We start from the raw sequence: 12,640 nt of genomic DNA, 5'->3' as shown, positions 1-12,640 counted from the left end.
ACCCAGGAGGTGGAGGTTGCAGTGAGCTGAGATCATGCCACTGCACTCCAGCCTGGAGCGAGACTTAAGTCTCAAACAAAAAAACAAAACTGAATTCAATCAAACTGAATGCTTTAACTGGGTGAATTGCATGACATGTGAAATTCACATGTCAATGAGGCTATTATAAAAACTAATGAAATAAGTTAGCTTGGCGGGGTGGCGGGTGCTTGTAATCCCAGCTAATTGGGAGGCTGAGGCAGGAGAATCACTTGAATCCAGGAGGTGGAGGTTGCAGTGAGCTGAGATCGTGCCACTGCATTCCAGCCTGGGCAAAAAAAAAAAAAAAAAAAAAAAAAGCCAAATTCCATCTAAAAAAAACAAAAAACTAATGAAATACCCTGTGAATGAATTAAATAAATTCAGTGTCAAGTTAGAAGCTGCCGGTGTAATACACCCTTGATTCCTCACGGGGGCACTCATGCCATTCTTATAATGCTCACCTGGGACATGGGACCTGGTTCACCCAGTCAGAATGTTAAAGGAGTGGGCAGAGGTGACCCTCTGTGAATTCCTCAGGAGGACAGACCTTATGGAGGCCTTGGTCTCACTCCCAAGGGGCATCTCTCCTCAGGAGGCCGGGCAGCATGACTCCCATGGCACTAGATAGGGTCTCTGAGGAGGCACAGGCTCAATGCCTAGGTCTGCCATTTACCAGCCATGTGATCTTGGGCAAGAAACTTCATCTTTTTGTCTCAGTTTCCTCACCTGTAAAATGGGGGTAATAGTAGCATCTAAATCATAGGGCTGGGCTGGGCACGGTGGCTCCCGCTTATAATCCCAGCACTTTGGGATGCCAAGGCAGGCAGATCACTTGAGCTCAGGAGATCGAGACGAGTCTGGGCAACATGGCAAAATCCCGTCTCTACTAAAGATACAAAAATCAGTCGGGCTTGATGGCGTACGCCCGTGGTCCCAGACACTCAGGAGGCTGAAGTAGGAGAATCACTTGAGCCTGGGAGGCAGTGAGTGAGATCGCACTACACTCCAGCCCGGGCAAGAGTATGACCGGATCTCAAAAATCACTCATAGGGCGGGGTAAAGGCTGAGTGCATTACTCTGTGTTAAACGTTTAACTACGGGCCTGACATTCTACAAGGCACTACGTGTGTCCCTGTTATCATTAATGGTGGGGTGGGGGTGTTGCCAGGCATTATTGTGATTATCTATTATCACTGCTCTTCCTACTCATGCTGGTGTTCAGGGCCTAAGAAGGCAGTTATTAAGGGCAACGCAACATCGAAGACTGGAGGCATGGGTCCTAGTCCCAGCTGTTCTACCAAGCCACGTGAGACCTTGAATCAGCCGTCATCCCTCCCCAGGTTCCCTTTTTCTCCATCTATAAAAAGGAGACTGGGGTTCAATAACTGCAGGGTTTCTCAAACTTTGGTCACTTCCCAGCTACATCATTCATGTAGTATGCATGTACTCATTCTCTTGTTGTTTTAATATGCTCAATCAAGTCACTTAGACTTAATTTCTCAACTTAAGAGGAAAATTTATTACAATCACAAATGGAAAAGTAGTATTATTTTCCATAACAGGAGTCCCCTATACAACTACGTAACAGGCCAGGTGCAGTGGCTCATGCCTGTAATCCCAGCACTTTGGGAGGCTGAGGCAGGCGGATCACCTGAGGTCAAGAGTTCGAGACCAGTCTGGCCAACTTAGTGAAACCCCCATCTCTACTAAAAATACAAAAATTAACCAGGCATGACGACAGGCACCTCTAATCTCAACTATTTGGGAGGCTGAGGCAGGAGAATTACTTGAACCTGGGAGGAGGAGGTTGCAGTGAGCCGAGATTGTGCCACTGCACTCCAGCCTGGGTGACAGTGAGACTCCATCTCACACACAAAAAAACCAAATTCATAACAAATAACAGAAGGTTATTTCTGATAGAAGCCGTCCTGTTGAAGACTCCAAGTGTGAGCGCTGCTGTTTATGTCTGTTGAAGGGAGATCATCTCAATTGATAAGGTGTTAAAGACCTGCTAGTTAAAGACTTTCTCTGTGATACCGTCAAAAGTTATGAAAGAGAATTAGAGGGGGAAACTTCTTCACAATGTGAATACCTTCTGAATGCCCTGACAGCATCCCACAGTCTCGTATATGGATACCCCAGATCTTGGGGAAAGCCAGTAAACTATTTTCACCCTAAAACCGGGCTCTAAATAAGTGCTGCAAAAAGACTGGACAAGCATAAGATGCACTTCTACCTGGTGAGGTATCCAGCTCACCCTCCTGCTCAGAGACAGAGGTGCACAGGATAGGGTCCACAGATCTCCTTGGGGTAAAGCTACACCAAAGACCAAGAGGTCCGGCCAGGGGCCCTTGCCTACCTCCTTCTCAGTCTCTGAATACTCCTTGAGTCTCTCCACGGCCACGATGTTGGTTTCCATCTCAGATGACATCCGAACCAGCCAGTACAAGTAGGTGGTGACCTGTGAGTGGAAGAGTCACGTGACATTTCTAGAGTGAGCAGGCGTACTTTCCTTTCCTTTTTCTTTTTTTTTTTTTTTCCACTGAGATAACAGGAAACAAATTATTTTCAACAAGTATGAATTATGGGAGGCTGAGGCGGGCAGATCACCTGAAGTTAAGGGTTTGAGACCAGCCTGGCCAACGTGGCGAAATCCCATCAGTTGCTACTAAAAATACAAAAATTAGCCAGGCGTGGTGACACACACCTGTAACCCCAGCTATTTGGGAGGCTGAGGCAGGAGAATCACTTGAACCCAGGAGGCAGAGGTTACAGTAAGCCAAGATCGCACCACTGCATTCCAGCCTGGGTGACAGAGCGAGATTCCGTCTCCAAAAAAAAAAAAGTTATGAATTATGAAACATTCAGGTAAGAAAGGTACAGAAATTAGCAACCCCAGGTATAGCCATCACCCAGGCCTGCCACATTGCCATCTCCTAAGCACACACCACGTTCCCAGAATAACTCATGGGCCACATAATAAGAAACTGGAAAATATTTTTAGCCAGGTGACAATATGAAAACACAATGTATCACCATTTGTGAGATGCAGCTAAAGCAGTTCTCAGAGAGAAATTCATAGCTTTAAAAGCATTCCCCTTGTAGCTGGAAGTATCCTCTTGGGCCACTAAGGAATCTCTGTGACTGATGGGGAAAATCCTGGCCACATGTCAAATCCCTCTCCTGCTCTAGTTGGTCACTTGGCACTGTAGTACTGTACCCACTCCTCAAACTCCATGCCTCTCACATTCCTTTCCCCCATTCCTGTTGAAGCTGGAATCCAAAGCCAAGGACAACTGGCTCCCCCATTAACAGACTTTAATAATCCAGCCACGAGCATCCCCTCTTACCTGCAATGAGTAAGACACTGAGAGGCCCACCAAGCCAGCGCTGAGGCTGTGCCTGGAGATCACCGCAAACAGGGCAGCAAACAGAACGATGCAGTTGCCCACGCACTCCAGCCGCACGGCCAGCCACCTGCGGCAAGACACACAGGCAGACAAACAGGCGTGGAGTCAGCTTTACAGAGACTTGGCTTACAGCTCTTGGGGGAGGAAGGGGATTCTTTGCTAACTCGAGTAACTCCACAATAGTTCCAGAGAGAGTCCTTCCTGGCACAGCTTTTTCAAAACATGCACAATGGGCGCAGAGTAGGGAGGGCCGAAAGGGCACAATGCCAGTAAATCCTCATTAATCTGACAAACCCAGATTTGATTGGATTAAAACAGAGCTCTCCAGAGACAACCTTCCCTGGAATCTGAAGCTTGCCTTTTTAAGAACCAAATTTTTCTCACTGAAGCCTTTAAAATATATACATATAGGCCGGGCGTAGTGGGTCACTCCTGTAATCACATATATACATATATATATATATACACACACACACACATATACACACACACACATACACACACACACACACACACACATACACACACACATATAGTGCATTAACAACAACAAAAAGATGTCCTGGAAATTCCTAAATACGAAGAAGACATCGACTATAAGAGACACTAGTGATTTAAAATAACCATCGTTTCTCGGCCTTTTGGCTAAAAACAGGTAGAAAATAACAGTTTCTTGTTATGAGACAGATCTGGGAGGGGAGTGCGTAACTAGTACGAGTAAACATCATTGTAACGTTCCCAAACCCAGACTCTTCTTCATTTCAAAGTGTTAAAATATACTATTTTACCCTTTAAAATAGAAACAGAAATCAGGTTTTCTGTCATTTTGTTTTTTGAGATGGGGTCATACTCTGCCATCCAGGCTGGAGTGTGGATGACATGATTACAGCTCACTGCAGCCTCAACCTTCCAGGTTCCAGGGATCCTCCTGCCTCAGCCTGAGCAGCTGGACTACAGGCCCATGCCACCACACCTGGCAAATTTTTGGTTGTTTTGTTTTGTTGTTTTTAGAGACAGGGTCTCCCTATAGTGCCCAGGCTGGTCTCGAACTCCTGGGCTCAAGCGACTCTCCTGCCTTGGCCACCCAAAGTGCTGGGATTACAGGTGTGAACCAATGTGCCTGGTCATCTTATTTGTTTAAGGCTAGGTTTCATATGGTATCGTGTACCATCAGAACTATTTTATTTTACTTTTCATTTTATTCTTATCTCCTATTATTTTTTGAGATAGAGTTTCACTCGTTGCCCAGGCTGCAGTGCAATGGTGCAGTCGCAGCTCACCGCAACCTCTGCCTCCTGGGTTCAAGTGATTCTCCTGCCTCAGCCTCCTGAGTAGATGGGACTACAGGCACCCACCACCATGCCAGGCTAATTTTTTTGTATTTTTAATATAGACAGGATTTTGCCATGTTGACCAGGCTGGTCTCGAACTCCTGACCTCAGGAGATCCACCCACCTCAGCCTCCCAAAATGTTGGGATTACAGATGTGAGCCACCGTGTCTGGCCATCTTATTTGTTTAAAGCTAGGCTTTGTATGATATCATATAGCACTAGAATTGTTATTTTAATGTTCTAAAATATAAAGCATTCTAGGAAGATGGGGTGTTGATCTTTTCCCCATTGCAGCCCTTACCAACCAAGTGACTGATCCTCACTACTCTGCCAGACACAGCCAGATTGTGACAAACTCCCTAAAAATTGTGAAGGGAAGTCAAGGTCTCTGATCATTCAGGGTTGGCCCACCCAGACTTACACTATGGGATTAGAACGTGTAAGACGGGCTCATGGCTATGGGACACCTCTGGGGTGCTGTCACTTTTTCAGGAAAGTCTATCAGGATGCAAATGGGTGAGAGGGACACTTCTCTAAATTCAGCAAATAATTAGCAAACTTCTGCCTCTTTTGGATTGTTGCTATTATCTGTGATCCACAAGATGTCAATCTCCCACCCCCATCTCCTTTTTTTGTTTTTCCAGAGACAGGGTCTCACTCTGTCGCCCAGGCTGGAGTGCAGTGGTGCAATCATAGCTCAATGCAACTTTGAACTCCTGGGCTCAAACGATCCTCCAGCCTCAGCCTCTCGAGAAGCTAGGTCTACAGGCACACACCACCATGACAGGCTACTTTTTTTTTTTTTTTAAGAGAGATTGGGGTCTTTCTAAGTTGCCCAGGCTAGCCTGGAATCTCTGACTTTAACGGATCCTCCTGCCTCAACATCTGAAAGTACTGGGATTACAGGCGTGGGCCATGACATCTGGCCCACAAGATGCAGGTGTGGGCCATGACATCTGGCCCACAAGATGACAATCTCATACGGTTTAGCTTAGTATTAGGAAATTGCTTCTGACACACATCACCCAGGGGTGCATGATCACCTGCAGACGGGAACAGCGGTATGAAGATGCTCAATAGCAGAGTCTGTCGCTGCACTCTTGCATCACTAGGATGACAGTTAAAGGGAAGCACTTGCAGGGCTTTCTGACTCCAGAAGAGCTGTGTCCCTGCACTTACATGCCCTGGGCACTGCATGTCTACAGTGCCGCTGTCTGCTTCGAATGATTCATCTGTCCTCCGCGCTCATCAAGCCTCTCCATCCTTTCTGCAAAGGCCGAGGTTTGGCTTTATACGCAGCTCAAGGTGTGAGGAAGAGATCGAGGCAAAGGGACAAGGTGCTAAGGTGGCCTCCTCCGCCCCCTCCTGCAGGCCCACCACGCCCACCTGTTGGCCACGATGCTGGGGTAATAGCCCTTCTGGTTCTCGTCCACCTTCAGATCACTCTGGCGGATGAAGCGCTCCTGCTCCTCGAAGGCTCGAATGACGCTGACCCCCAGCAAGGTCTCGTTGAAATGGGAATAGACCGGGGAGTGGCTGACCGACTCGAGGCGCTTCAGCTGCTGGGAGGAGGCCACGTAGAACCTCTGGGGTAGAGAACAGACGCGGGGAGTTGATGAAGGTTCTCTCATGCCATCCTCCCAGGGCAGGGCTGTGCTGGAGAAAGTCTAGACGTAACCGATACCTCCAGGAGGCAAATTGTTAGAGCCGGGCTGCCCTCACAGGGGTGCCCACTCACCTGGTGAACCACAGGCACAGCACCACCAATGGCAAGGACAGTGACAATAATAGCTCATGCTTATACAAAGCCCACAGCCCCAGGCATCGTTCTAAGCATTTTTACAAACATCAGTTCATTCAATCCTCACAAAAAACCTGAGGTGCTCATTCCTATATGTGATGGGTAAACTAAGGCACAAAGAAGCTAGTTAATCTCCTCCCCAAGGTCACGTGGCTAGCAAGGGGCAGAGCTGGGATTCAAACCCAGGCCATCTGGGCTGCAAAGTGCTAACCTCTACCCTGTACTGCCTCTCTGAAGCCTTTCACCTCTAGGGTTTTCTGGAACCAGCAGTGTGGTTTTCGGCATAGCCTTTGAGGTCAACGAGACCTCAGTTCAAATCCTGACTCAACTACTGACTGGCAATATAAACACGACTAACACTTTATTTCTCTAAGCCTCAGTTTCCTTATCTGTAAAATGGGAACAACAAGGCTTGCTCGGCCGGGTGTGGTGGCTCATGCTTGTAACACCCGCACTTCAGGAGGCAGAGGCGGGAGATCACTTCAGGCCAGGAGTTTGAGACCAGCCCAGACACATGGCAAAATGCCATCTCTACAAAAATAAAAAATTACTAAGAAACAAAACAAAACAAAACAAGACTTGCTTCACGGGGTCATTGTGAGGGTGACATATAAGAATTACAGTCTTACATGTGATGCGTATTTGCGTGGACACATTATTTCATAAATCATATAGATATACATGATGTCACTAAGCACTGTGCCTGGTAATACTAAGTGGAACCGTAGGAAATGGCTATTTCTATAGATAAGAAATGAGTATTAGCAGTTTCATATAGTTTGACCTAACAGTAAGCACTCAGTTAGCTGGTGACTATTGTTAACATTAAGTGACAGAATTCCGCCTGTTGATCACATCCCCTCAGGAGTGACTGTGTCCATGCAATGGCCGGTTCCAGCACACTCAGGCCAGCTGAGACGCCCATGAGGATAGGGTCAATCTCGTCACCCCCCTCCTTCGATGGCCTCCCAGGGCTGTTAGAGTTGCCAACCATGCTTCCCTCAACTCATCTCATCCTGTAACTCTCCCCACTTCTTTCCCTGCACACAGGCCGCCTTCCTCCGCCACCATCCCCATCCCATCCAGGCCATTCCTCATCACCCAGCAGATGGGAGCACAGATGTCACTTCCTTGGGAAGCCCTTCCCATCCTCCAACATGAGCACCTTCTCCGGGCTTCAGTGTCCCAGCTCCTAGGCTACGATGATACGTTTCACAAGCAGCTCCACCCACCCTCGCAGGCAGACACTTCATCTGCTCTGCCTGCCCCAACCCGGCATTCAGCCAGTGCCAGGCACCAAGACCCTCCCGATAAGTCTTGTTAGATTCAGAACAAAAGCCAACCACCTTCTGGAAGCTTTGTGGAGCTGTGGATCAGAGGCTGCACCAGCCATTTGAGGACACTGCGCTCTCCTAGCCTAGGTTTTTCTCATCTGTGCAAAAGGAACTGGTGAGCCCGGGGTTCCTGATTCCACAAGGTGCCTACAATTGCTTATCAACAGCAGAGCTGGGAAAACTAACAAAGGGTTGCTAGGAACTCAGCCTCCCTGCGTCCTGCCCTGGGCCAGGTGTACTGGGCTGCTTTGGGGCAGAGTCCAACAAAAAGCATCAAGAGCAGCAGGTGGCTTTTACGAGGCCTCTGTGGTTGGCAGCTTCTTTCTGGGTGGCGGCACGGGCGTTAATTGGAACCCACAGGTGGAGAGCCTTCTGAGGCCCCAGAAGCTCTGTAAGTGAACCCAGGCACCATACAACCCCACGCAGCCTCAGAATAACTGTCCTGCCAATTCCTGGAATGTGGATCAGATATAGTTTCTTCTCTCTCCCACCACCTCCCATGAAATCCAGACCCCTCTGCATGGCTGAAGGCCCAGGTGTTCTGCCCCATCTTACCCTGGACCACATCTCCTTCCTCTCTTACCAGCTTGCTTTCTGAACAGTCCAGGTGCAAATCTCTCTCAAGTGTGTTACCTGTTCAATTTCCTCCACTTGCCACTGCCTCTGAACCTTATTTACTGGAAAAATCTAACCTGAGAAGAATATTTGTTCAGGAATTATCTTATTTTATTTTTTAAGACAGAGTCTCGCTCTGTCACCCTGGCTGGAGTGCAGTGGCACAATCTCAGCTCATTGCAACCTCTGCCTCCCAGGTTCAAGCAATTCTCCTGCCTCAGCCTCCTGAGTAGCTGGGATTGCAGGCACCCACCACCGTGCCTGGCTAATTTTTGTATTTTTAGTAGAGATGGGGTTTCACCATGTTGGCCAGGCTGGTCTCAAACTCCTGACCTCAGGTGATCCACCTGCCCTGCCAATCTGATGTTTTTTTGAGACAACTCGCCTTGTCACCGAGGCTGAAGTGCAGTGGCACAATGTCAGCTCACTGCAACCTCCGCCTCTGAGGCTCAAGTGACCCTTCCACCTCAGCCTCCCAAGCAGGTGGGACTACAGGTGCACGCCACCACACCCAGTTAATTTTTGTATTTTCTGTAGAGACCAGGTTTTCCTGTGTTGCTCAGGCTGGTCTCGAACTCCTGGGCCCAAGCGATCCTCCTGTCTAGGCCTCCCAAAGTGCTGGGACTACAGGCATGAGCCACTGCACCCGACCAAACTTCATATAAATGAAATCTCACAGTACCTACTTTTTTTTGTCTGGCTTCTTTTGATCACTATAACATCTGTGAGATAAACCCAAATTGTTGTGTATTAGCATTTCATTCCTTTTTACTACTCAACCATAAATTGTATAATTACATCACAATTTATTTCTCCACGGTCCTGTTAATGGACATTTGAGGTGTTTTCGGTTTGGGGCGATTATGAATCAAGATGCTGAGAACATTCTAAGCACTGCCTTTGCTCTTTTTTTCTTTTTCCCTATACACTTAGGAATGAGATTGCCTGGTGAGAGGATAAATGTAAATTTAGCCAAAAGCCATTAAAAAATTGTCATATAATCTCAACCCTTAAAAAGACGATGTTTTCATGTATCTGCCTCCCTTCCAGTCCTGCCCACATGCATTATGCATTTCATCTCAGTGATAACAACAGTGCACCTAGAACTTCGTCCTTTGCTGAAATCATTTCCTTTGTTGTTGAAAAATAAAACCCTTGGTGCTCCAACAGCTGCATCTTCTAATTATCCCTGCTCAAAGCCACATCCCTCCACGGTGTACCCAAGGTCCTGCTATTGGCAGACATTTAAGTTGCTTTCAACATTGCATTTGGCCTGTTTTGTTATTTTTGAGTCTTTCAGGAAATTTTCCAGCTGGCGTATGAACACAGATAACATTTTTGGTAAATGCAAAAAAAAAAAAAAAAAAGCTGGCACCAATTTCAAGGGGATATAATGAGACTCCGGGAACTGGACCTACTCTCTCTGATTCCGTCAGTGTTCGTTCTCATCAATCATTGGGCCACGATGTGGTGGGGTGCAGGGGCCGGATGATTGAACCAAGGCCCCCTGGATGCCACCTGAACAGCTGTGCAGCATGGTTTGAGATATGGTGTGCCTCATGGTTTCTTACTCTTGTTTTGCATTGCAGCTGGAATGCTCCCATCTAAACAACCCATTCCTACTGGCAATTGTGCTGCAGTTAATCCTTTAGGGGTAATGGCAGTTTTGGAATTGGACAGACTTGAGGCTGCACTCTCAGCTCTCCCACTTAGCAAGATGCTCCACCTGTCAATTGAAAACATGATCTATCCTGCGATATCCTAAGAAACCACATGTGTTCAAAGAACAAAGAACATACAACCATTTCTGCAGAAGGGATGCAGCAGAGACACTGACTGCCTACACAATTTCTCCTTCTTTCCCAACAGAAACTTCTTTATTTTTTTTGAGACAGAGTCTTGCTCTGTCGCCTGGGCTGGAGTGCAGTGGCACAATCTTGGCTCACTGCAACCTCCACCTCCCGGGTTCAAGCAATCTCCTGTCTCAGCCCTCCGAGTAGCTGGGACTACAGCCACATGCCACCACACCTGGCTAATTTTTGTATTTTTAGTAGAGACGGGTTTTTCACCATATTGGTCAGGCTGGTCTCGAACTCCTGACTTCAGGTGATCCACCTGCCTCGGCCTCCCAAAGGGCTAGGATTACAGGTGTGGGCCACCGTGCCTAGGCCCAACAGAAACTTCTTGTTGGGAAGTGCAATGTGCCCAGCTGAAACACGGCACTTCCCAGGGTCCCTTGTGTCCCATGACTAAGTTCTGGACAATTAGATGTACAGGTGTCCCTCTAATCCAAGGTTGCACTTTCCATGGCTATATGGTTTGGCTGTGTCCCCACCCAAATCTCATCTTGAATTGTAGTTCCGTTAATCCCCATGTGTCATGGGAGGGACCAGGTGGAGATAACCCAATCATGGGGGCAGTTTCCCCCAACCTGTTCTCACGATAGTGAGTTAGTTCTCACAACATCTGATGGTTTTGTAAGGGGGCTCCCTGACTTCGTGGCACCCTCACTCTTCTTCCTACCACCATGTGAAGAAGGACATGTTTGCTTCTCCTTCTGCCATGGCCTCCTCAGCCATGCGGAACTGTGAGTCACTTAAACCTCTTTCCTTAATAAATTACCCAGTATTGGGTATTTCTTCATAGCAGTATGAGGACAAACTAATACACATGGTTTCAGTTATCCACAGTCATCTGTGGTCCAAAAATAGTAAGCGAAAAATTTCAGAAAAAAATAACATGTAAGTTTTAAATTGTGCACCCTTCTGAGTCGTGTGATGAAATCCCCTCCAGTCCCATCCAGGGTGTGAATCATCCCTTTGTCCAGCAGGTCCATGCTGCAGACCCTCCCTGTCAGTTTAGTCACTTAATAGCCATATCGGTTATCAAACTGACTGCCATGGTACTGCAGTGCTTACGTGTAAGTAACCTGAATTTACTCAATAATGCCCCTGGCTGGGCACAGTGGCTCAATGCCTGTAATCCCAGCACTTTGGGAGGCTGAGACGGGCGGATCACTTGAGGTCAGGAGTTTCAGACCAGCCTGGCCAACATAGTGAAACCTCGTCTCTACTAAAAATACAAAAACTAGCCGGGCGTGGCGCATGCCTGTAATCCCAGCTACTTAGGAGGCTGAGGCAGGAGAATCGCTTGAACCTGGGAAACAGATGTTGCAGTGAGCCAAGATTCCATCACTGCACTCCAGCCTGGAGGACAGAGCTAGACTCTGTCTCAAAAATAATAATTAAAAAAAAAATGCCCCTAAAGTACAAGAGTAGTGATACTGGCATATTGTTATAGTTGTTCTATTTCATTATTATAAATTATTGTTATTAATCTCTTATTATGCCAAATTTATAAATTTAACTTTATCATAAGTATGTAGGTACAGAAAAAAAAACAGTATATGTAGGATTCAATACTATCTGTGGTTTCGGGCATCCATTGCGGGGGTGTCTTAGAATGTGTGCCTGCAGATAAGGGGGAGTGCTGATTCAGCGCCCCTATGCCCTTGCCCTACTTCCCTTCTTTGGTCTCACTGACTGAAATACAGATATAATGGCTGGAGCTCCAGCAGCCACCTTGGACCACGAAGCCAACTTAAGAATGAAAACCTTGTACAAATACGGTAAGATTTTTAAAATTTTTAAAATAAAAGCAGGTATCTGGGATAAACTCATGAAGCTGCCATATCAGCCCTGAACAGCCTAACTCTAAATTTCTATTATGACAGAGAAAGAGAAACATCTATCTTGTTTAAGCTGCTATTATTCATATTTCCACTATCTACAGGAGGCTTAGGAACTAAAGACTTTTATACTTGAAGAAATTTTAGGCTGGGCACAGTGGCTCAAGCCTCTAATCCCAACACTTTTGGAGGTTGAGGTGGGCAGATCACCTGAGATCAGGAGTTTGAGACCAGCCTGGCCAACACTGGTGAAACCCCATTGCTACTAAAAATACAAAAATTAACCGGGCATGGTGGTGTGTGCATGTATTCCCAGCTACTCGGGAGGCTGAGGCAGGAGAATCACTTGAACTGGGAGGTGGAAGTTGCAGTGAGCCGAGATTGCACCATTGCACTCCAGCCTGGTTGACGGAGTGCAACTCTGTCTCAAAAAAAAAAA

At 47.1% G+C, this 12,640-nt stretch overlaps 1 protein-coding gene across 1 annotated transcript in view; it reads right to left on the bottom strand.

Annotated features, from left to right (window-relative positions):
* The window catches only part of LOC116459119 (multidrug resistance-associated protein 1-like), a 34,376-nt gene that overhangs the window by 7,061 nt on the left and 14,675 nt on the right, over nucleotides 1-12,640 (bottom strand). Inside the window, exons 6-8 of the mRNA XM_058431853.1 lie at nucleotides 6,150-6,349; nucleotides 3,372-3,498; nucleotides 2,381-2,482 (exon numbers count right to left, since the gene is read on the bottom strand). Coding sequence (XP_058287836.1) covers nucleotides 2,381-2,482; nucleotides 3,372-3,498; nucleotides 6,150-6,349 — 429 coding nt within the window. The remainder of the gene's footprint in view (nucleotides 1-2,380; nucleotides 2,483-3,371; nucleotides 3,499-6,149; nucleotides 6,350-12,640) is intronic.

Source organism: Hylobates moloch, unplaced genomic scaffold (genome assembly GCF_009828535.3).
Source record: "Hylobates moloch isolate HMO894 unplaced genomic scaffold, HMol_V3 SCAFFOLD_19, whole genome shotgun sequence".
Lineage (NCBI taxonomy): Eukaryota > Metazoa > Chordata > Mammalia > Primates > Hylobatidae > Hylobates > Hylobates moloch.
The sequence above is the reverse complement of the archived record's forward strand: the minus strand, read 5'-3'. Positions and strand labels throughout refer to the sequence as shown.